This window comes from Nanorana parkeri, unplaced genomic scaffold (genome assembly GCF_000935625.1).
Source record: "Nanorana parkeri isolate BGI_ZX_2015 unplaced genomic scaffold, ASM93562v1 scaffold1291, whole genome shotgun sequence".
Taxonomy (NCBI): Eukaryota; Metazoa; Chordata; class Amphibia; order Anura; family Dicroglossidae; genus Nanorana; species Nanorana parkeri.
In genome coordinates this window covers 281,580-306,466 of record NW_017307559.1, presented here as the reverse complement: position 1 = coordinate 306,466, position 24,887 = coordinate 281,580, and the positions used below count along the sequence as shown (strand labels likewise).

The window sequence follows — 24,887 nt, the reverse complement described above, 5'->3', positions numbered from 1 at the left end:
CCTCCCCGCTCCGATCCTCCAGCGCTGACTGGCGGAACGGACGGGGGAGGGGGCGGGTACAGCTGGCTCTGCCTCTGGATAGGCAGAGCCAGCTGTCACTCACGCAGCTGGGTGGATCTCACCAGTAATGTCGGGATCCGTCCCAGCTGCGGCGTCTCTGTATACCGCGAGCTGTAGCTCTCTATATACTGAGCTTAGGGTGACGGGAGGACGCTAGTTTGTGTCCTCCTGTGACCCTGAGAACTATGGGGAAAAGCCCTGACCTCGTAGTTCTCCTTCTAAGGATCAGACCATAAGTGATACTTCATTAACCCACATGACATGAGTTTCTTCTATCTATGAAGCACTGCTTTTGCTGAGATGTCTGTAATGGAGTTCCAGGGTCTGTATGCCTGATGTGACCATGCTAAGGGGCCCCATTCTACCTGTTGTGGTTTTTTTTTTAATCTAAGAAGCCAGGAGCAGACTCAGTCCACCAGGCTTAACTTGTAACTATGTAAAACACCCCCTTTAGGGTGGATTTGCCCTTTAACGGAAACACACAAACAGTGTCGAAAAACCCTTATACCTGATCTGCATATAAGTTATAGGTCTGTTCCTCAGAAGGTGTTACTGGTCACTGGATCTGCATAAATGCCAGGCATGTAGCATTTTCAGAAGACGTCAGCAATGAAAGCCTCTATAATCTCTAGCCGTGTCATTACGTTGACCTGACCTGGCCTAAAACCTTTTTAAAGTAGAACAAAACGCCCCCCATTAAAAAGTATGTGATGCAGTTCTTAATTGTAATGGGAATCTACCCTTAACCTCCCTGGCGGTCTGATTTTTCCCAATATTTTTTGTATATTTTTTTTTTTTAATTACCCGCTGGTTCCGGCCCCCTGCGACGCGGCCGCTCACAAGGGACGGAACCTTGAAGACAGATGCTGGCATCGGCTGGAGGACACAGCGCTGCTCGTAGGTAGAAGGTAAGTGAAGCGCTGTGTAATCCCGAGTGTGGCTCGGGGTTACCGCCTTTGGTACTGAAAATTAACCCCGAGCCACACTCAGGATTACCGTCAAGAAGGTTAAAGTTCACTTGTGGTCCCCCTACAAGTCCCACAAACACCTCTTTGATCCTGCCACTGAGATCCACCTAATGCAGCTTCACGTGATGGTGACAACGATGCTGCACTGCTCCTGAATTCAGAGCAGAGTTACCACTCTCATGTAGGCTGTAGTGACGAGAAAGTATGGAGCCGGCTTCCCGGCCAATCAGGAAGCCGGGCAGAGTGTAATGACGCGCTGCCCGGCTTCCTGATACTGTAAGTATTGGGTTAGGCATTGGAGCATTTGGGTGAGTACAAGTACTCACCCAAATACCCAGCATCTGCACCGATACCGATACTAGTATCGGTATCGGTGCATCCCTAGTGCTACTGAACTCCTACAAGCAGAGCTTTGATTCTGTTTCCTGCTTTACAATGAAAAGCTATGACAGGAAGGAGAAGGAACATAAATTCAATTCCCGAAGCTGTAAATAAAGGTGTGTGGAAGTGTTAAGCTGCCCATACACCTTACAACCATCGCACGACTTTCGTTGTGCGATGGTTGTAAGGTCATTAAAATTTTCATACGACCCGCCTATCTTGGACAGGCAAATCGTACTTGCGATCATCGCTGAGGGGAGGGCTTGCCGGTGATTGCAATGCTGAGCGGGCAGTGTGTGCTTGCGCACACCGGCCCGTGCGGCTTTCGTCTTCCCAGCACGCTACCAACCCGCTGAAAATGGTACGATTTTCGGCGGGTTTTCCAGCGTGCTAGGAAGACGAAAGTCATGTGACCACACAGTAGATGCAGTCGCACGCTGCCCATACACCTGCCGATTATCGGACGATCACGGGATCACCCTCGTACGATAATCGGCAGGTGTATGGGCACCTTCACAATAGATTTGTGCCCCAAAATGTTTCATTTGCAGTTATAAAATGGAGTCGGGTTATGAGGCTGTTTTCCATGTTCAGTATCATTCTTTATGTAATGACTCCACTTAGCTCAGCTCTGGTCAGGTATTGGAGATTCGGGGGTTCAGGGAGTTACTCACGTGTTCCCCTCCCATTCGGTGGGCAGTTTCTTCAGGCTTTTCTCCAGCTGATGGTGAGCTCTGGTGGCCAGTGTGCTATTCAGAACCTCCTCTAGAGACTTCCCAGGGAAGAAGTTCATCACTGTGGGTGACACCTGCCAGGAAACAAACATTAACAGGCGGAAATCCGTGTGAATACAGAGCTCTCCATTCACTCAAAGCCGCCTGTAAATGCAGAAATGTGGCAGCTGTGCGGCTGTGTCATCACTGGCTTGTTTTAAAGGTTCAACTTTCGGGGAGTCAAGTTAATTCTATGTTTACTACCTAGTGAGTCAGGGCCATGAAACAAGCGCGCATTTGTTCTAAGACTCTGACTCACTAGGCAGAGAAGCCGCGATCAAGGCAAGGGTCTCAGAGCGTGTACCTTGAAAACAAGTCAGCAATGCGTGTTCCTGTATGTTAGACTTTCCCTGATCTACATATTTGTCCCCATGCCTTTGACTCAGAGGATTAAAGCCAAACACAGCCAGGCAACTAGCTTTTTTGGAAGGTGGCCAGCAGCAGCAGCCTCCATGTTTCTCTCATGGTGGATTTACTTTATGCTTAGATGCTTCATGGTGAAGTCCTTCTACCAAGCTCCTCATGCATGTTCGGCTGAGCCAAAGTACAGAAGGACCGCAACTCAGCCCATCCAACATCTGGATCGGCTGAGCCGAAGCTCCCGCAGCTCACTCGCTGCCGTTCGCCCCTATTCACATAGAGGCTGAACGGCAGTGAGTGGATAGGTACCGAAGTATCGAGCAGAATAGAAAATAAGTGAAAAGAATGAAATAAATAAATAAAAAGTTGAAAAATGATTAAAAAAATTAAAATAAATAAATAGGAAAATTAAAAATAAAATAAAAATTATTTAAAGAAAAAAAACAAATGCCGACCCAACCGCACGCGGCGAAATCCCGCCGCAGAATGTCAAATCTAACAGATGGCGTAAAAAAAAAAGAAGGGCGCAGCTAGCGGTGACATAACCGCTAGCTCCACCCAACTGCTTCCTATTGGCCGGCACCTGCCAGAGTATTCTAGCAGGTCCCGGCCAATGAATAACAACTGGGCAGAGCCGGCCTTTGTGTCACGGCTGGCTCCGCCCAGTTATTGTTTAATGACAGATCAGCGTCCCCAGGTCATTTGGGGACGCTGATCTTTCATTACAACTGGGCAGAGTGAGCTGTGAGATGATGGCTGGCTCCGCCAAGCTGTCATTTGCGCGGAGATCGGTCGGCTTCGGCCAACCTTTCTCCACGCTTCAGCTGTCACTTCAGCTCAGTCGAGCCGAAGCATATGCCTTGCGGCTCGGCTGCTGTACGGGCTATAGTGCTGTACGGGCTGCGACGGCCGAAGTGAGCCGAAGGATCAGCTGAAGCTATGGCAGGATCCTTCGGCTCATTCGTGAATAACCCCCTTAGAGTTGCTGGATCTTGTCTTTCACTGCCATCTGCTGGATTTCAGGGCTTGGTGCAGCATAGGCAAGAGCTGCCAATGAGCCCTGGCACGGCGAGTAAAGCTGGGGCAGGCGGGAGGGCTCTTTACACTTTGTCCAGCATGGGCAAGGTGACAGTGTCTCTTTAAAAAAAAAAAAAAAGAGGATCATGAAGAAACTGGCGGCCAGCAGACAAAATGACAGTGTCACCCCAAAAACTCACTGTGGCAGGAACCTCACCGTCACTGATTGTAAGAACAGCCCCATCATAATGATTGGGGGCAGCAGGACCCAATTATGCTTAGGAACACCTCTACGCAAAATACAATGTTGGTTGCATTGCTAAGAGTAACATACCTCATCACTTTTTGAATTCAGAAGAATAGAAGTGATGGCATCTTCTTGGGAATCCGTGTGGTTCTGCAGCTGACGCTTCAGCTGTGCCCGGTGTAGATAGAGCTGAGGCAGGAGAGGGTTCATCTTTATTGCTGCTGAGAAGTGGAGCTCAGCCTGCTGGTACTGTCTATAGAGGAGAAGCAGCACAGATTGAGTGACCATATCAGGAGACTCTATGGGAAATGTTAATGGTTGGGGTCAGATAAATACTAGGGATGCACCGATACCGGTATTGATTACTGATATTTTTTTTTTCGGTACCGAATACAGAGTACTGGAAGTCCCATTCAGGAAGCCAGGCGGTAAGTAATGACTCGCCACCCAGCTTCCGGATTAGCAGTGAAGCCATCCCCATGCTTCTTGTCATGAGGTGACGAGGGAGAATGGAGCCGGCTTTCTGGCCAATCTGGAAGCCTGGCGCCGTGTAATGACGCGGCACCCGGTTTCCTGATTGGCCGAGAGGCCGGCTCAATGCTCCCTCATCATGAGGTGAGCATGGAGCCGGCTTCCCGACCAATCAGGAAGCCAGGCAGCGTGTAATGATGTGCTGCCCGGCTTCCTGATACCGGAAGTATCGGGCTAGGCATCAGAGAATTTGGGCAAGTACGAGTACTCGGCCAAATACTCGGCTTCGGCACCGATACTAGTATCGGTATCGGTGCATCCCTACTAAATACTATATAAATATGCACACCACATATAATACATGCATGGCAAAGAATTCTCACACCTTTATGGGTTAACTAAAGAGAATGCAGCCAAAGCTCCCTTTGATTTGCCAGACTGAAAACCTCAGGGTGAGGTGCCCAATAAGGGACGTCCCTGTCTGACCCATTTACTTGTGGCTCCCTGGTGTGCCTTCTGGCTTCCTCAAAATGTTGTGGTAGTGGGACTGAAGAGGGGAGTGAAGACTGAGATGAAGGGAGCTCCTGAGGTAAAGGGGAACTCTGATGTGAAAGAGGGGCTCCTAATGTGCATGGGGGCTACTGATGCAAAGGGTGACTCTGATGTGAACGGAGTGGAATCTTGATTTGAAGGGGGCACTTCGATGTGAATGGAGAAGCCCACTTCTTTGAGTGTTTTTGCATGGGGTCCCCCTTAAAATCTATGACATTTTAGACACCGTAGCCACGCCCTCCGGCTGCAATGTGATCGCAAGGCACATTGTGCAAGCAGTGCGGTCTGGTGCAATCAAAGTAGTGCTGGCAGCATTTTGATCGCACCGTTCCGGACCGCACTGCAGGCACAATGTGCCTTGCGATCCCGTGCGGGCTGAATGAAAGGGAGAAGCTGATTGGTTGCCATGCACAGCTGCTCCAGATTTTGTCTGCTCTAGTTTTGATAAATTCCCTTCTATCTGTCCCCCCAAAAGAAATAATTTCAGCACAGCGGAACATGACGGAATAAATGTCAGTCAAATAACCTCAGCACTGAATACTGAATAATGGCCGGGGCAGGAAGGGGGTTTAACACACCGGTCAGATAGGGGAAAATGGAAGCTGCAGGTTAAAAAAAATTTTAAGTTAAATTAACAGTCTAAAGCCTATCTGATATTATAGTAATAACCTTTACTAATACTTTAATATCCCTGGCTACAATAAACAAAGTACCAATGTATAAAACCACCATATACCACTTTTATCTCGTGTACTGTACCATTGCCCACCTCGTGTGATGAGCTTGCAATCCCAGATCATCCAGGAGTTTAGCTAAACGAGTCCTTACACCCCAGTCTCCGTCATCAAGCTCAAACGCCTGCTGGTAGTCTGCCAGGGCAAAGGTCAGATCCCCGAGCTGGAAAAAGCAATCTGAAAATAGAAAAAAAAAAAAATGATAATAAATTAAATGATACTAATTCATAGACAGGAATACCTTTTAAATAAAAAAATAAAAAGACCCTGAATATTTTAACCCAAAAAACACACTCACTCCATCCCCTTTCCATAAATATATACTAGGGATGCACCGATATATCAGCCGGCGAAATATATCGGCCGAAAATGGCACTTTTGGCTAAATGCTGAAAGTGCCATTTTCCTGCCGATACATCGGCGCATCCGTGCTTTCTTTCCTCCCCGCTGGGCGCTGCTCTGTGTCCCAGCGGGTATGAGAGAAAGTGTGACAGCCGGCCGAGCGCTGCAGGAGGAGAGTGCTGTGAGCGGCCAGTGTCTCTCCTCCCTCACCGCTCAGCCTCCTATCACAGTCCGGCAGAGCGGTGTGTGGCTGCGCTGTCACAGGAGGCTGAGATCTCCTCCCTGCTCCGCTCGCTCAGCCTCCTGTGACAGAGTGTCAGAGAGGAGAGCAAGTGCAAACATTCAGCGATCAGGGATTGCTGAGTGTTTGCAGATAATTGAGGACATAGTATGGTTACTATATCCTCAATTATTAATGAATGGGAAGAGATCTACATCACTTCCTGTTCATTCATGATTGTGGTTATAGTAAACACACTCTGTGCTCATGTTATGAATGAACAGGAACACTCAGTATAGAGGATTCCTGATCATTGATAACAGGGGATACAGAAAAAGAGAATAAGGACTTTGTGTCCCCAGTCTCTTTTTATATTTTAAAAAGGGAAATATCAGGGATCTGTTTAGACCCCCAATATTTCCCAGATACCCCTAAAAGTAAAGTAAAAAATAAAAATATTTAATAAAAAATGAATTCATAAATTAAAATAAATATAAAAAAAAGTCATATTCTATAGTCAGGGCTGTGTGATGATGCAACCCCGGGGGGCAGATACCTGACAGCCTGAGCTCACAGGAAGTGGGTTCAAAGATGCTGGCTGACATCCAACCTGGAAGACTGAGCACATCATACAATATTGTGATGTCATGTAGTAATTACTGCAGGGAACAGCTCTGGATTGAAGGTATGTGTTGCAGATTTTTGTTATTCTTGCAATTAATGGACTAATAATTTGTATTTTCTAGCTGTAATTTACTCTCAAATATACTATCGCTGTGTGTTGTGACATGTCAGGCTGCTCTGTGTCCCAGCGGGGAGGAGAGAAAGTGACAGCCGGCCAAGCACTGCGGGAGGAGAGCGATGTGAGCTTACTGACAGGTTCACCGTAACTCCAGTATAATCATCAATTGCATACATTCCTTTTCAATATTATACCCTTACCAATCACACAGATTAGTGACCACAGGCAGAGGCATCCCCAGGGCGGGTGTCACCCACTGGGACGTCATTACACATCCGCGTTGCACGCGACATCATCATGCGGACGCGTAATGGCGTCGAGCGCACTTAACTGCCGTGGGCCATCTCAGTGACGGACGCCTGCAGAGAGGAGGGGAAGTTCATCCGGTGGGATAAGGTATGCCGATGGGTTCCCTCCTCTTGTGCAGCTGTTGGTCTCTCGGTCCATGATCAAGTGCTTGACTTCAGAGGGAATGACACCAGATTGACTGCCAGTCATTTTGGTGTCACTCCCTTTGGATTTACCCGGTGCGGGCCGTAGCCCCCGCACCCACCTTGTGACGCCACTGACCATAGAAAAGGCATCATAAAAGCGCCCTGGGGGCACACTGCTTTAGATGCAGCCCCATAACTATCATCAGTCTCTTACCTCCTCGGTTGATGTAAAGTTCTTTCTTGTTTTTTTCCCCTTTCAGAGCTTTGTTCAGTAACATCGCCCCATCCTGGTAGAATCCTCTCTTGTAGCAATGCACAGCAAAGTCATTGTACGTGAGTAGTAGTTGGGTCTCGGCCTCTGTATGTAGCTGCATGTCTTGGCAGTCAGGTCCGCTCTCTGCATTACAAAGCTGCATGGCTCGTACAAAGTCATCAACGGCTGGGCTGAAATCCTTCATCTTCCTGTACACTATGCCCCTGATGGGTGGGATAGGAAATGTCATAAAATAAGTAGATTACTGCAGTTTTATATGTTGCTAATTCTCATATCTATTTCTATAACTGCATTGTGGAAGCAAACAAAAGGGCAAAGGTCAAGTCACCAGTATTGCCCGTGGTCTCCCTGCAGCTGATCTTTCTCCATTACTGATTTACCATGCCTTGTTCTGCACTGTGTCTCTGTATGGAGATGTCCATTTTGGTAGAGGAGCAGGGCTTTGCTGCCTCACATGGTGGGACTATGATCAAGAAGCACCAGGATAGATGCAGCAATCACAGACCACCGAAATGAATGACGCAGGTAGATCTGTGCACTAGAGATGCTCAGGTACAGCTTCCTCTCCAGCATGGAGATCAGTAAGCAGCACAGTAGTGACATCATCAGAGGCAGCAGTGCCTTAGATGAACTCACACTGCCGATAGATAGTGATTTTCACTCACCTCATAGTTCTCCTTTAAGGTAAAAAAACGCCCAGACCTTAATACTACTGTAAAGCAAGTTAAGTTCCACTTAAGTGCACTTTGCACTTGGCTTGGTCATGGAGTTCTATAAATGTAAAAGTAGTACCTGAAGATGTGATATCTGGCTGAGGACGGGTGGTTCTCTATGGCATAACAGATCTTCTTCAAAGCGTCCGGTAGCTGCCCCTGCACGGCATAATTCACAGCTTTATCCTTTGCCTCTTCTGCCTTTGCCGCTAGCTTGTCTTTCATTTTCAGAGCTTCCTGGTGCTGCGGGTCCAGTGACAGAGCTCTCTGTATATCCTGATAGGTCATCGTGTTCTGGAAGGCACAATAAGTCCAAAGATGCAACACACTTAACGCTGAACTCCAGGCCGACATAAAAGACACACATTAATGGAGCTCTGTATTCATTATACTGAGCTTATGGTGACGGGAGGACGCTAGTTTGTGTCCTCCCGTTACCCTAAGGAGATCTATGGGGAAAAGCCCTGACCCCATAGTTCTCCTTTAGGGGACAGGGACTGCAGCGGGCTCCCAGCAGGGAGAACGGTGGGGGAGCTGAGACTTAATGGCAGAGACTTAATGCATTTCCCCCTGGAAAGTGCCGCCCAAGGCAAATGCCTAGATTGTGCCTAGAAAGGTGGAGGAGTGGCCAAACCCAGTACAATTATATTTTTAATTCTCCTACATATGCATGCCCGGTAGAGCTACGGGAGCCCCAAAAGCAGTAAGTGTTTTGGGGTTTTGTTTTTTCATAGACACAGCTGTTATTTTATGAAGAAATACCTTGTTGAGGTTGTCATAGAGCCGGGCCCGCACGATGTATAAATCGGGATTGTCCTGTTCCTCTTCCAGCTGTTTATTCATAAGGCGGAGGCATTCTGAATATCTTCCCAAAGCAGCCAGGCAGCAGATACTAGAACAAGTAGAAATAAGGTGCTGGGTTCAAATGATCAGAAGGTCGGTCAGATCGGCATAAGGCGCAATGGCTGTAGTGAGGTCTCTCGACAGAAATGAGGGTCCTGACGTGAAGATCCACGTGTGTGAAGTCTAATAGCAAAGGCTTTTGCTGCTCTCTCTCCTGGCTATACCCTATACTAGGGATGCACCCATACCGGTCTTTCGGTATCGAGTACCAATAGTTTTTTTTCCGGTACTCGCCGATACCGAGTACCGAAAGTCCCATTCAGGAAGCCAGGCTGCGTGTAATGACTCGCCACCCAGCTTCCCGATTAGCAGGGAAGCCGTCCCATGCTTCTCGTCACTAGGTGACGATAAAGCATGGAGCCGGTTTTCTGGTGAATCAGGAAGCCGGGTGCTGTGTAATGATGTGGCGCCCGGCTTCCTGATTGGCCGGCAATCCGGCTCCATGCTCCCTCGTCATGAGGTGACGAGGGAACATGGAGCCGGCTTTCCGAACCAATCAGAAAGCTGGCCGCTGCGTCATTACACTGGCTTCCGACCAATCAGGAAGCTTCCGACCAATCAGGAAGCCAGGCAGCGCGTCATTACATGCTGCCCAGCTTCCTGATTGGCCCGGGAAGTCAGCTCCATGCTCTCTCGTCACTTGCATGGAGCCGGCTTCCCGGCCAATCAGGAAGCCGGGCAGCGTATAAAGACGCACTGCCCGGCTTCCTGATACTGGAAGCATTGGGCTAGGCATCGGAGCATTTGGGTGAGTACGAGTATTCAGCCAAATACTCGACATTAGCACCGATACTAGTATAGGTATCGGTGCATAGATAATGGGGCCCCATAGCAAAAATGTGATGGGGGGGGGGGGCCCTCTGACGAGCTCTCTCTCAGCTGTGACTAACACAAAGATCCCATAGACTCCTCTTGTGCAGCTGACCTCAGCTTTCCTACACTGTAGACTTCGCAGAGGACTAGGGTTGTCATCAACCACTCCAACCCCTAATGATACAGTACTGTGTTATCTTTACATGTTCTATGTTAAATTTGCCTCAACAACCTAATGGGGCCCCCTTCCACCCCCAGGCCCATAGCAGCTGCCGGGGGTTCCTATGGCTATAGATACGTCACTGCAGCAAATAATTAACTCTTGCTGGTTTGTGCCATTATTGAGGTCTTATGATTATCTATTATGTTAAAGCCCTGAAGAAGGGGGGGGGGTCTTTGAGCCCCCAAAGTGTGTTGCTTCACAAATTACATCATAGAAAAAACAATATTAAGATTAAACGTTTTTGGACTCTCAGACTGTTTGGTTGGCGCTCTCTAGATACAAACAAGCTTTATTGGAAGTAGTACAAACTCACAAAGTCAGACTGTGACTGTAGACTCTCCTACTCCAATAGAGGCTTAGTTATGACCTTCATGCCGAAGGCCCTATTGGGGAGAAACACATCAAAAGAGCGGGTCTAGAGGATAGCAATGTGCCGCAGTCTTGCTTTGTGAGTTTGCAATAAAGCTTGTTGGATATCAAGAATATAAACAGCAGAGGTGCAGCCTGTTGGCTTGTATCTGGATAATGTGGTGATGAAGGGATGCGGATGGATGGACCTTAGCATCAACTGTAAGCATATGCCTCATTCACTCACTAGAATGATCCCAGCACAGTGATCAAGATGTCACCGACAGCTCCCAGTCACTGTTTATGATCGGAAGCCAGTGGGATGGGCTTCGGATCATGTGACCACAGTGACAGCCAATCACAGCGCTCATGTGATCGGGAAGCCCGCCTCCACTTCCCGTCATTTAGAACCACTTAAATGGTTGACGTGAGCAGATGCCAAGGGGTAAGTAGAGAAAAATACCCGTCGATCTGCCAGAAGTACACTCAGCTGCTAAGCCCTGTTGCGGGCTGACAACACACAGCATTCTTGTGGACTGAGTGGTGTCAGCCCTGCCCAGTTATCTTTTACTACATTTCTGAATACCAACTACTATCATCATCTGTACAACACAGATATCAATTATTCTGAATTCCAAGATAAGAACTGGGAGGTGTAATTAGACTCCATGAGATAACGAAGGAAGTGTGCATAGGACAAAGGACAACTCTGGATGTCTGACCTGCTCAACGGGTACTTTTGTACATATTGAACAGATATAACACTTCCAATGGTATATTGAACGTGAAAAGGGAGCAAATAAGAGAAGTTCATTGTTAGGGTTTACATCCGCTTTTAATAACATTGCATGTACGCACGAGGCCCATTGTCTTACCTGCGCATGTGATAATGTCGGTTCTGCGGCTGGAGCTCCGCAGCTCGAGTGAAGCACTCCATAGCATCCATAGGACACATCTGATCAAACAGGTTCTGTCCCTGCACAGCAACACAGCCACGAGATCAGGGCAGATCAAGATTGCCACAACAACATACAGTATATACTATTACTACAACAATGCCAGTACAAAATGCCACTTTTAGCCTAGTAATACCACCGAAGGCATGTTTATACAGGCAAAGAGGAAAATATATATATATAAGTAGGAATGCAACGATACCGATACTAGTATCGGTGCCAATAACGAGTATTTGGGTGAGTACTCGTACGCGCCCAAATGCTCAGATACCTAGCACGAGTACTTCCTGCATCAGGAAGCCGGGCAGCGCATCATTACACGCTGCCCGGTTTCCTGATTGGCCAGGAAACGGCTCCATGCTCTCTCGTCACTTGTGATGAGAGCATGGAGCCGACTTCCCGGCCAATCAGGAAGCCGGGTAGCATGCAATGACGCGCTGCCTGGCTTCCCGATTGGTCAGGAAGCTAGCAAATCCGGAAGCCGGGCGCCGTGTAATGACACAGCGCCCGGCATTCTGATTGGCTGGGAAGCCGGCGTCATGCTCCCTCGTCATCTCATGAATCATAATATTAAGAAAGTGACCTTAAAGCATTAGTTTGTATTGCTTTAGAAAAAATGTGACCTGTCCCTTTAAGAAAAAGTATCGGTAATTGGTATCGGCGAGTACTTGATCAAAAGTATCGGTACTCGTACTTAAAAAAGTGGTATCGGAGCATCCCTATATATAAGTCAAATTAGAGCTTTAGAGCATCTCACGATGCTGCATGAAGGATATACAGTATACCCAGGATACCGTTTTCATGCGGCATCACTCCACATTCGGAAAACCTAATGATCAGGTTAAAAAGACACAGGCACCATGTCTATTCAGGGCAAAGTGACAGTATGTTTGCATAGGGGGTCTTCAACACACAGATACCTACCTTGCCAGTGCTGCCCCTCTGCTCCTTCCTATGCTGGAGTAGTAATAGCCAGTGCTTCTAGGTATAGGGGAGAATGTGACCTTCTACCATGTGACAGTGCCGGGGGGCCAACAGCCACTTGCCAAGCCAGTGCACTGTCACATGACCGAGGGAGTGACATCACCACCCCTTAGCTCCCAATGGGGATTATAGTGCCCTCTGCGATGAAGGAAGGCGTGACAGAAGAACGTTGGCAAGATGGGTTGGGGAGGGGAAGCCCTTTGCAACTCCACAGACATGCTGGAAGGGTAATTGGCTCCTCTCCAAGTTGGCCCTCTATGTATGCGTGTGACATAGGGACCTTAGATTGTAAGCTCCTTGAGGGTAGGGACTGATGTGAATGTGCAACTATGTAAAGTGCTGCGTAAATTGTCAGCGCTCTAAATACCTGCAATAAGCAAAGGTACTGTAACTTTGCCCTGAGTGGCCAAGGTGACTATATCTTAAGTCCAACTCCAGCCCAAACTGTTGTATTTTGTTTTGGATCGAGCCAAGAAGCGTGAGAGCCTCTGCCCACTTTTTTTATTGCAGTCAGTGTGCCTATTAGAGAGATTTCCCTTCCTGTCAGGACAGGAAGTGATGAGAAATCTTTCAAATGGAGGCACAAACAAAAAACACATTTTTACTAGAAAGGAAAACACCGACAACAATATATCCGTTGCTTTCTGGGCCTTCCTGTTCTGGTGACACATGCACCCCATGTTTCTTGTACAGATGACAGGAAGTGAAGTCAAATTTCCCCAGTGGGGTCCAATTTGCTTTAATCAGCAGTCACACAATATGCCTTTGTCTGTCTATGGGCTGCTGACATTGTATCACATAGATTCTAATACCCTGTTTCCCCCGAAAATAAGATCTAGTACTATTTTTGGGAATTGCTAAAATATAAGACCTACCCCGAAAATAAGACCTAGTTGTGACCATTCCCATGGCCGGTGGTGGCATAAGGGGGAACTTGAAGAGGCGGGAGAGAATCAGCGGTGCCAAGGAAGCCGGCGCTAGAGGAAGCGAGGCGGCACCGGAGGGAGCAGAGCCGCATAAGTGTAATGAGTCCCGAGGGGTTAGACCGCTCGGGTCTCCCCATGTACAAGGTCGGCTGAATTGCGTTCCGCGGTGGAACGCGGAAGCCGCTCGACTTCCGGTTTGCGGAGCGAGCGGCCTGCGTTCCACGGTGGAACGTGGAAGCCGTTCCGTCCAGTGACCAACTCCGCCCCAATCCCTGGGCTATTTAAAGCTCCATCTGAGGCAGCATGGCGTTCCACTAATGGAGTAAGAACGCCTGCTGCCTCCTTATGCCTGAACCCAAACCTTTCCAAGCCTCTACGACCTACAGCTCGGCCGGGGAACAATCCTTCTGAACAGCCTGTGGACCTGCTCCCTGTTTGCACCAACCGAAGCACCCAAACGCAAGTACCCCTCCAGGGGAAGCCTGAATAGAGATCTTTTGCTGTAAAACGCTTTCTGGATAAGAGACTGTATTTGCTTGCACTGAACTGTATCTTATTGAGGAGATTCCTGGCATATTAGAGGTTGCGTGTCATTATTCTACCTGTACACCTACAGACGTATCATCTGTTTCCATTTAACAGTAACCTAGGCTATGACGCAATAGTTCTACGTAAATTTACTTTCTGTTCCCCACGGTTGTGATGTTAGAGTCCCAAACTCCCCGCTTAAGATTGGGAGTGATGCCTGAGACTCAAACCTGAGAAGCCGTATACTCCATCCACCAATTTACTGCTACATTCCGCAGTTGAGATCCCATACTCGCACCTACAGCAAGCGTGACAATAAGCCGATGTCTCTTCTATAGCGCCGGCCCCATGTCACAGGCGGAGTGATACCAAATGCACTCCGCCTGTGAGGAACCGATAGTGAAAGCGCGCTTCGCTCATTCTGGCCAGCGATTGGTTAGCAAGTTGCTCTCGGAAAGGTACTGCATCCCCTGATTGCCCTGACCACCATATTTGTTTACATGAATAAGTGCGGATTGCTGTACATTAAAAAAAAAGACCTACCCCGAAAGTAAGACCTAGTGTGTTTTTTTGAGCCCAAAAAAATATAAGACAGTGTCTTATTTTCGGGGAAACGCGGTACTATACCGCTGACCTTGACCTTACCTGCAGGTAATATGTGGCCGCCAGCAGTTCTATGTGCTCTAGTGGCGGGTTGGGGTCAGCACAGGCTTTCTGTAGGTTGACAGCAGCAGACTGGAAGTCTCCGAGCTGGAGAAATGCTTCGGCTCTTTGGACATACAGCTCTATCTGCAATACAACAGTGTTATTACACGGGGTTCATTGGAGGATAGTGAATCCATTGGTGACGCCATCTTCTGATCTCGTGATGACCATGGCATGGAAGGTGATTCAGGTGGTGATATCTCATCAATACAATCCCCAGGGGGGAATCAGAAACGTATTCTACATTATCATAGATGCCAACTGTTCTGGATTTGCCAGAACAGTCCCACATCTTGGACCTCATTGGTGATGATGCTGTGCCCTGGGTGAAGAACTGGAATCACAGTATCACCCTTATTTGAGCGTAGGGATGCACTGATACCGGTTTTTCGGTATCGAGTACCGATAAAACATTTTCGGTACTCGCCGATACCGAATACTGATACCGAAAGTCCCATTAAGGAAGCCACCCGGCTTCCAAATTAGCAGGGAAGCCGTCTCCCTGCTCCCTCGTCACCTGGTGATGAGAGAGCATGGAGCCAGCTTACTAGCCAATCAGGAAGCTGGCCGCCGTGTAATGACACCTTGCCCGGCTTCCTGATTGGTCGAGAAGCTATCCAATCGGGAAGCCGGGAAACGCGTTATTACACGCTGCCCGGCTTCTTGATTGGCCTGGAAGCCGGCTCAATGCTCTCTTGTCACAAGTGACGATAAGCATGGGGACGGCTTCCCGGCTAATCAGGAAGCCGGGTGGCGAGTCATTACACGCTGACTGGCTTCCTGAATGGGACTTCCTGTACTCGGTATCCGGTATCGGCAAGTACCGGGAAAATAAAATATCGGTACTCAATACTGAAAGACCGGTATGGGTGCATCCCTAGTATAGGGTATAGCCAGGAGAGAGAGCAGCAAAAGCCTTTGCTATTAGACTTCACACACGTGGATCTTCACGTCAGGACCCTCATTTCTGTCAAGAGAGACCTCACTACAGCCATTGCGCCTTATGCCGATCTGACCGACCTTCTGATCATTTGAACCCAGCACCTTATTTCCACTTGTTCTAGTATCTGCTGCCTGGCTGCTTTGGGAAGATATTCCCAATTAGCAGGGAAGCCGTCTCCATGCTCCCTCGTCACCGGGTGATGAGGGAGCATGGAGCCGGCTTCCTGGCCATACAGGAAGCCGGGCGCCGTGTAAAGACGCATTGTCCGGCTTCCTGATACTGGAAGTATCGGGCTAGGCATCGGAGCATTTGGGCAAGTACGAGTACGAGCCTAAATACTCGGCACCGATACTAGTATAGGTATCGGTGCATCCCTAGTTGAGCGCATGCTCAATAATTCAATAGGGCACTCATTATGGTGATGAGCGTTGTGAGTGGGCAGTACCTGCACAATTAGAGGTGGGGTTTGGGTGGGCCAGTTTGGTAATTGGGCACGGTCTGGGCGGGACTAGTGGATGGCGGTAACTTTGTTCCTGGGAGCTGGACTGAAATGTTGATCAGTAGGCATTATGGAGAATGTACCACAGGGGTGTCAAATCCAAACTTACTACGAGCCATGCCGAGGGTTGTGTATAAAATCAGTGGCCGGACATGAAGGGGAAAAAAAATTAACCCTGCTGCTTAGCGCAGTACAGAGCTCAGGCCCACTCATCATTATATGACAGTCCTTGTGTCCTGTGTGGGAGGGCACTACAAGTGTCAGCAGTCCCTGTCCATTATATGACAGTCCTGGTGTCCTGTGCGGGAGGGCACTACAAGTGTCAGCAGTCCCTGTCCATTATATGACAGTCCTGGTGTCCTGTGCGGGAGGGCACTACAAGTGTCAGCAGTCCCTGTCCATTATATGACAGTCCTGGTGTCCTGTGCGGGAGGGCACTACAAGTGTCAGCAGTCCCTGTCCATTATATGACAGTCCTGGTGTCCTGTGCGGGAGGGCACTACAAGTGTCAGCAGTCCCTGTCCATTATATGACAGTCCTGGTGTCCTGTGCGGGAGGGCACTACAAGTGTCAGCAGTCCCTGTCCATTATATGACAATCCTGGTGTCCTGTATGTGAGGGCACTACAAGTGTCAGCAGTCCCTGTCCATTATATGACAATCCTGGTGTCCTGTGCGGGAGGGCACTACAAGTGTCAGCAGTCCCTGTCCATTATATGACAGTCCTGGTGTCCTGTGCGGGAGGGCACTACAAGTGTCAGCAGTCCCTGTCCATTATATGACAGTCCTGGTGTCCTGTATGTGAGGGCACTACAAGTGTCAGCAGTCCCTGTCCATTATATGACAATCCTGGTGTCCTGTGCGGGAGGGCACTACAAGTGTCAGCAGTCCCTTTCCATTACATGACAATCCTGGTGTCCTGTGCGGGAGGGCACTACAAGTGTCAGCAGTCCCTGTCCATTATATGACAATCCTGGTGTCCTGTGCGGGAGGGCACTACAAGTGTCAGCAGTCCCTGCCCATTAGCATACACACCTTATAAAAAAAAACTACAATGCCATAATAAAGCTTCAGAAGCATTCGTACCTTTTCCGGACACAGATTGATCGCTTTTGTGAATGAGATGACAGCTTTCTCCCATTCTTCCTGTGACAGGCAGTGCAGGCCTCGCTCATAGCTGCAAGGATAGTATTAGATATAAGTGGACACACAGACAGACCAAACACTCCACATCCCACATGGAATTCCAAGTCTAAAAGATGATCCTCTCGCCTAGGAAAGGAAAGTCGGAGACAAATTGAAGATGGCCAACCCATTATTAAAGTCAACCTATCAAAGGGCAAATATGAGGGCTGCCATTGATGACTTCCTTTACATTTACTGGTTGCCTGGCTGTTATTTTGACCCTCTCAGCTCAGTGATGTCTGAGGCTGTGACCTAAAACAAGTACCGTATGTAGGTTAGGACGATAGCGGTAAAGTCCTGCATACGTTTACGGGTCATTGATTCAAAGTAGTGCATCCTGAGGGTCATAATAACAGCCAGGAAGCTATATATGTTTTAGGAGAGAACAGAAATGGCAGCCTCCATGTTCAACAGGTTACTTGCTACTAAATATTCCGCCGCGGTCACCCGTTACTGGGATTATAACGAAGTGGAAGCAACTGGGAACAACAGCAACTCAGCCTGGAAGTGGTCGGCCACGTCACATGACAGAGCGGGGTCAGCGCATGCTGAAGCGCACAGTGCGCAGAAGTCGCCAACTGTCTGCAGAGTCAATAGCTACAGACCTCCAAACTCCATGCGGCCTTCAGATTGGCGCAACAACAGTGCGTAGAGAGCTTCATGGAATGGGTTTCCATGGCCGAGCAGCTGCATCCAAGCCGCACATCACCAAGTGCAATGCAAAGCCTGGGATGCCGTGGTGTAAAGCGCGCCGCCACTGGACTCTAGAGAAGAGGAGGCGTGTTCTCTGGAGTGACCAATCACGCTTCTCTGTCTGGCAATCCGATGGACGTGTCTGGGTTTGGCGGTTGTCAGGAGAACGGTACTTGCCTGACTGCATTGTGCCAAGTGTAAAGTTTGGGGGGTTATTTTTTTGTGGGCTGGGCTTAGCCCCTTAGTTCCAGTGAAGGGAACTCTTAAGGCATCAGCACACCAAGACATTTTGGACAATTTCATGCTCCCAACTTTGTGGGAGGAGTTTGGGGACGGCCCCTTCCTGTTCCAACATGACTGCGCACCACTGCACAAAGCAAGGTCCATAAAGACATGGAGGGGGGAGTTTGGGGGGGAGGAACGTGACTGGCCGCACAGAGTCCTGACCTCAACCCCATAGAACACCTTTGGGATGAATAAGAGCGGAGACTGCGAGCTCCTCCCCCAACATCAGTACCTGACCTCCCTTTTCCCCTTTAAGACGGCACTCTAAAACTTGGAAGAATAAACCCAAAGTAACAAAGCAGCTGAATGTGGCTCAGCTCTGTCTGCTGCCCATTACTGCGGTAGATAGCATCATGAGCTTGTATTGCACAATGGAAGTACATCTGACTACTGTATATAAAAAACGTACTGCTCCGTCATCTTCTCTTGCACAATATCCTCATAGGAATTGGGCCGATGGGGTTTCACATCCAAGGCTAAAAAGGTTTTGCTGGACCCGAATATCCGTCTTCGGGATTTCTGACAAGCTTCTTGCAGCTTCTCCTCGCTGACCGCTGTGCAGAAGAGGTCACCTGACATCTGCAGGAAAACGGGGGAGATGCTAAATGTCCGGAGCTCAGCAAATCACAATGAGATGGTCCGCTAGTTCTTCACACATAACCTAACCCAGGGGTCAGCAACCTGCGGCTCTAGAGGCGCATGTGGCTCTTTTATCCCTCTGCTGCAGCTCCCTGTTCAGGGACGGAACTACCGCTGGGGCCTTGGGGCCTGAGGCTGTGGGGGGGGCCCAGTGAGGTCCAGTCCTGGGCACCCCCCCCCTGGTGGAATATGCGGCAGTGCAGGGTCCCCGCTGACTTTGTGAGTGCGGTGGAATGTGAGATCGCAGTCGGATAGAAGTGACATTTCAGGATCGGTCAGCTGTTCCAGGTCAGATTGGTTCTCATGCACATACGATTTGTGATGCCGATCTTCCCTGGAACAGCTGTAAAAGCGTTGGAATGCTTCACCTATTGGCGGTCACACATTCCACCGCCGAAAAACTGGGCGGGATTGCATTGAAATGTGTGACCACGTCACCGGTCACACACTTTGATAGGACACCGCCATCAGGGGGGGTACGGCTGGTACCCATAAGAGGGGTCTGGGCAGTCTTGGGGGCCTCTTACATGAGTATCAGCTGCACCAGGGGTGGCATGGCAGAGGTGACAGGGGAGGGGGTGGAGGAGGCCAGGCCCCAGCAACAGCCGGTAAGAGGTGTTGGGAGGAGGTACAGGGAAAGTGACCCCGGCGACCAGCCCACCTGAGGCCCTGCAGAGCCCACCATAGAGAGTATCAGATGGGCTGTGCAGGATCTATGGTGTGCTCTGCAGGGTCACTCTCATGTGGGCTCTGCAGGGTCTCAGGTAAGCCCATAGTCCAGCGCGTTACTAAGCCCAGAGTCCAGCGCGTTACTAAGCCCAGAGTCCAGCGCGTTACTAAGCCCACATATACCTATATACATGCTATACATTGCATAAATGTAAAAAAAAAACGATATATTCCGTGTTATCTTCATTTTAGACGTCAAAAGGGTTTGTGGCCCCCGGCGTTTTCTTTTCTGTGGGAAACGGGTCCAAATGGCTCTTTGAGTGTTTTATGCCGCTTGCTCCTCCCTCCACCACTGTCATGCCGCTTGCTCCCCCCTCCACCACTGTCATGCCGCTTGCTCCTCCCTCCACCACTGTCATGCCGCTTGCTCCTCCCTCCACCACTGTCATGCCGCTTGCCACCTCGCCCAGTGATTCGTTCATTAGATCCAATATGGAGGCAACAAAACGCCGTCATGGAATGACAATATACAAAAACTGATTAAACATCTACAGCTTATTGTGAGTGAATCTTTTAAACCAACAAGAATTTAAAATCAAATAAATATATTTTTTCATATTTTATATATCTGAGTCCTTCATAAACACACTCCATCACAATAGAAATATTGTAAACAATTGCTAAACTTATTGTGAGACTTACCTCCTCCTCCTCCACTGGAGTCCTCACTTCTGTCACTTCCTCCATCATCAGTCATCTGTATAAAATGACAAAGTTATTAAAATCTGACCTCCGTCCTTCCCTTCAGTCCTGCACAGTTGTCCCGCCTCCTCTCCTCTTCCTCTGATGTCACTGCACGCTGGGAGCTCCTCCCAATGTGCATTAGAAGCTGCACCAAGTCAGATAGAACCCGCCTCATTCCATGGCTGGAGGACACCCAGCATCATCTAGCCGTTTCCTCCCCAACCCGACTGTCCCTGGCCCCGCCCCTTTCTTTCATTGGATTCAAGTTTTTTTCCAATCACATAGGCTCAGCATCACATGTGGGGTGTTACCTAGGGTGGTCTGCATGCCTAGGAATGTCCACTTCCCCAGACTGATACCCACCCATCAAGGCATTTCTACTTTGCATAACTCCTCCCCAGTGCCAGCCCACTGCTTACATCAGGGCTGAGAGCTCTCGAGAGAAATACAGAGACAGGGCGATGTGATGTGTTCAGGAAGCTATGTACAGCACCCTGCCGGCTCCTCCAACCAGCCATCATCTGCCTGCATTGCATAGAAAGCAGCTAGAACCTCAATTAGATTTCTACTGGTCTCCGTGTCCCCGTCGGGATCGGTGCGAACCAGCACTCATCCCTATTAGACAGCTGTCCCCGGAACAGGTATCCATATTGGACGATTTCCCTTACCTCTTGTACTGGATTTCCCACCCCTTCGGGCTCGTTCACACCAGTCCCATTGGGCATTGTTGCCTAACGCAGTCCCAATGCAAAGACAAGACAAGCAGCATGTCCCATGCTCAAAGAGCTGCGTTGGTGTGCGCTGAAAAAAACATAGGACATGTTCTATTTTTGCACAGTGAACTCCGACGCGCTGCAACACATCGCAACGTCCTGCAGCGCATAGGTTACCCTAGAAGTAGAAGAAAGAAGGACTACGATGCATTCTAACAACACATGCAGGTTATGCATATAACACGCGGCGTACGGTGTGAACGAGCCCTTGCTGGTTCGGTGACAATGGTCACCGTATAGAGGGCATGCATCACCCTAATGGAGAACTAGACTGCAATAAAAATGTAACACAGTGTCTAACCCAAGGGTGGGCAAAGTACAGGTGTTGTGGAACTACAAGTCCCATGAGGCATTGCAAGATTCTCACAGCCAAAGGCATGACTCCCAGAGACAGAGGCATCATGGGATTTGTAGTTTCACCACAGCTGGAGGGCCAGAGCGGTTCTACACCAAGCCAAAACAGAATGACTGTCTAGAAAATCCATTTAGGAATTGAATCAACAACAATATCAGTGTCCACATTCCATATACAAGCGTACATACATACATCCTGATTATACCAAAACAATAACTTCTCGCCTCGTCTTCCAAGTCTTCACTGCGTGCAATGAAGTTCAGGAATGAACCACCATGTTGTTGACAACGCTGCACCGTTGTCATGGAAACAAGTCCACCAGCTAAGAGGAAGGACCCCCTAGTGGCTGTCCCTCGTCATGCCTGCTTCCACGCTACACCTCCCTCATCTCATTTGGCTGTATGCATTATATAATGCGGTTGGCATGTAATGTGACCCATCCTGGGAGACCATGAAGTTGTCACCACACACACATATATATATTATATACACAGCACAAGTGACCGCCCTCGGGGTCACATGACCGCCCGCCGCTCGTCTCCTCACAGGGCTCACAAATTGCCACAACACAGGGGTGCCCGGCTTTACGTTAGCAGTATTTTCTCTTCTCGTGCCACAATATTCGTTCATTCTGTATAACAAAGCTTTGCCTGATATAAAACTAAAGTTATCATTTTAGTCCTAAAAGGATATTTTCTTACAGAAGAATGAAAAATTAAAATAAGGGTTGTATAACTCCCCCCTCCCTCCCCTTTCCCTCTGCCGTGTGTTTGTATGGAGATCACAGGAATGGTAGAGTCCGTCTCCATGGTGACCAATGTTGTTTTATTGGAGAGGAGCGCTCCAGGAGTTGCAGGTCTGTGTGTGCTCATAGAACTTTGTCTTCAGATCTACTTACCTGTTCAGGTATCTGTTCCAGATGTGTGTTATATGCTGCATGTCTTGTCATTATAATAATATTCTTCTCTAGTGATCTTTTGTTTTTTGGGGGGCGGAGGGGGGCACCTGCAAGTTAAAGTGAAACTGAACTCAAATTGACTTTGTTACAGGGAACATCTAAAATGTTAAAAATGTATCTAGAGACAAAACATTTTACCTAATTTTTGGATAGAGAAGGGAAAGGTTAAAGCTGAACACCGGGATTTTTTTGTGGGGGGAGATTAGGGATTTGCATTAATAATGGGTGTACCATGTGTGAACGTCCCCTCCTCTCTCTGCCGACGTCCATCACCAAGATGGCCGCCGGCAGGCGTCAATAAGATGACAGCGCATGCGCGATGACGTCACGGCGGGGTGTCACCCCCTTCTCCGCTCTGGGTGTCACCCGGCCTCGGGACGCCCATGTACAGTAGTGTCTGGGATGAATGAAAGTAAGAGGTGTAAGGAATGCAGCACCAGCCACACATGGGACACCCATCGTTAGAGGTTATTTATTTTTGCATAGCAAAAAATAAACTCCCGCAGTTCAGCTTTAGAACCCCTTGCACCCGTGATTTATTGATCGTGGTTGCAATGCTCTGCAGGACTGAATACAAAAAATAATTCATGCACATATTTTCTTTTATTAATGAGGGTGTATTTATTTTATTTTTTTAGGTGGACTACGCCTTTAAGAGTATACTTACAGAGCACTGCAGTCATGTACTGTGACATTTGAAGAGTATTGATATCGCACCTCTGAGAGTATTGATCTGTATTGGAAGAACATAGGATACAATCGTTAATCAGCTCATACAACAAAGTGCTCCGTCTCTATTCCTGCAGCCATGTATAAGTTAGACCTGCCCGTCGATCCTAAGGAATCCGCAGCCATCGAAAGGAGAAGGAACAGGGAACAGCAAAGACAAAGCCGGATCTTCAATGCCAAAGTTCGGACCATCGGGGTAGGCTGGCTCTTCATCCTGAATTATGGTATCACTGGCCCCTCCCCTTTTAGATTGTAAGCCCCTCAGGGGCGGGGCCCTCCGTACCATCTTGTCTTGAATTGTATTGTGATTGTAATGTCTTATATTGTACAGCGCTGCGCAAACTGTTGGCGCTCTATAAATCCTGTATCCTGTATAATAATAATGGTAACCTCTGATATCTGCTACTCTTACACCAAACTCAGCGACTTTGCCCCTCTGCAGGTTGATGTGCCGACCCTGGAAAGACAGAGAGAAGAACGGAAGGCAATGGAAAGACTTGAGAAAGCGCGGGACGAAGCGTTTGGCAAGTATCTGATGCTCGTACCGTGTTTCCCTGAAAATAAGACACTGTCTTATATTTTTTTTGGTTAAAAAAACATGCTAGGTCTTATTTTTTTTTTTTATGTACAACAATCCAAAGTTAACGCAAATTCAAATTAAATAATCCAAAATAGCAAAGTTAGGAATATGGTGATCAGAAGCAATCAGGGGTAACCAATCGCTGGCCAGGATGAGCGAAGCGCGCTTTCACGATGGATTCCTCACAGGCGGAGTGCATTTGGTATCACTCCGCCTGTGACAGGAGGCGGGGCTATAGAGGAGGCATCGGCTTATGCGACTCTGCTCCCTCCGCTGCCGCCTCGCGTCCTCTAGCGCCGGCTTCATTGGCACCGCTGATTCTCTCCTGTGGCTCTTCAAGTTCCCCCCTTATGCCACCACCGGCCCTGGGAATGGTCACAACTAGGTCTTATTTTCGGGGAAACAGGGTATTCACTATGTTTTGTATTAACCGCTTGCTGACCGGGGTGTTTACACCCCCTTCCTGTCCCGGCCATTTTTCAGTATTCAGCGCTGCTTCGCAGAAAACTACCATACACAAAATTGGCCATAGGCGAAGCTTTAAAAGCTTTTACAGCTCATCAGTTTAGTGTTATCAGTGATTGATGGCCCTAGAATGATTGCTCTCATTCCGACGTTCGCGGCGATATATAACATGTGCGGCGTAATGGGCGCAATCGTCGTTTTCGCAGGTATGCGCACCTGACGCATGTTTACATGCGTGTATGTAGGGGTGGGACTTTAAAAAAATTGGTGGGGAAACTTTAAATTTTTTTGCTATTTTTTTTTTTACCGGAGACCGGGACCAGCTTGACAGCGGGAGGGGGGGAGCCGCGGAGGGGCGCACATCACGGGACCTCATACAAGCGATCCGCCGGCTCTATAGCCGGCCGATCGCTTGTATATTAACGGGCATCGCTGCCTGTTTTCATATAATGGGCATTTCCCGCGCGCGCCCGAGTGTATACACAACGGCCGGAGGTAGTTAAAGGAGAACTATGAGGTGAATGAAAATCACTCGGCCTCATAATCTGAGCCGACCTGTGACAATGAGACTGTCACACGTCGGCTCAATAGATCGGGAAGTGACACATACCGCTGCTCGCTCACTTCTCGATCTATCCCTGCAGAGAGCGGTGACTGTCACTCACGGCTCCCTGCAGGGATTCCTCCCCCCCCCCCC

The 24,887-nt window shown here is 48.7% G+C and overlaps 2 protein-coding genes across 2 annotated transcripts in view; one reads left to right on the top strand and one right to left on the bottom strand.

Moving 5' to 3' along the window:
* Window positions 1-20,333, bottom strand: part of TTC16 (tetratricopeptide repeat domain 16) — a 24,277-nt gene extending 3,944 nt beyond the window's left edge. Inside the window, exons 1-11 of the mRNA XM_018569132.1 lie at window positions 20,289-20,333; window positions 18,688-18,857; window positions 17,202-17,292; window positions 14,615-14,758; window positions 11,451-11,551; window positions 9,051-9,180; window positions 8,368-8,582; window positions 7,516-7,778; window positions 5,599-5,740; window positions 3,894-4,059; window positions 2,084-2,217 (exon numbers count right to left, since the gene is read on the bottom strand). Coding sequence (XP_018424634.1) covers window positions 2,084-2,217; window positions 3,894-4,059; window positions 5,599-5,740; window positions 7,516-7,778; window positions 8,368-8,582; window positions 9,051-9,180; window positions 11,451-11,551; window positions 14,615-14,758; window positions 17,202-17,292; window positions 18,688-18,857; window positions 20,289-20,333 — 1,601 coding nt within the window. The remainder of the gene's footprint in view (window positions 1-2,083; window positions 2,218-3,893; window positions 4,060-5,598; window positions 5,741-7,515; window positions 7,779-8,367; window positions 8,583-9,050; window positions 9,181-11,450; window positions 11,552-14,614; window positions 14,759-17,201; window positions 17,293-18,687; window positions 18,858-20,288) is intronic.
* A 1,946-nt stretch (window positions 20,334-22,279) lies between these two features.
* Window positions 22,280-24,887, top strand: part of LOC108797528 (RIB43A-like with coiled-coils protein 2) — an 11,102-nt gene continuing 8,494 nt past the window's right edge. Inside the window, exons 1-3 of the mRNA XM_018569138.1 lie at window positions 22,280-22,314; window positions 23,223-23,341; window positions 23,588-23,669. Coding sequence (XP_018424640.1) covers window positions 23,225-23,341; window positions 23,588-23,669 — 199 coding nt within the window. The 5' untranslated portion in view covers window positions 22,280-22,314; window positions 23,223-23,224. The remainder of the gene's footprint in view (window positions 22,315-23,222; window positions 23,342-23,587; window positions 23,670-24,887) is intronic.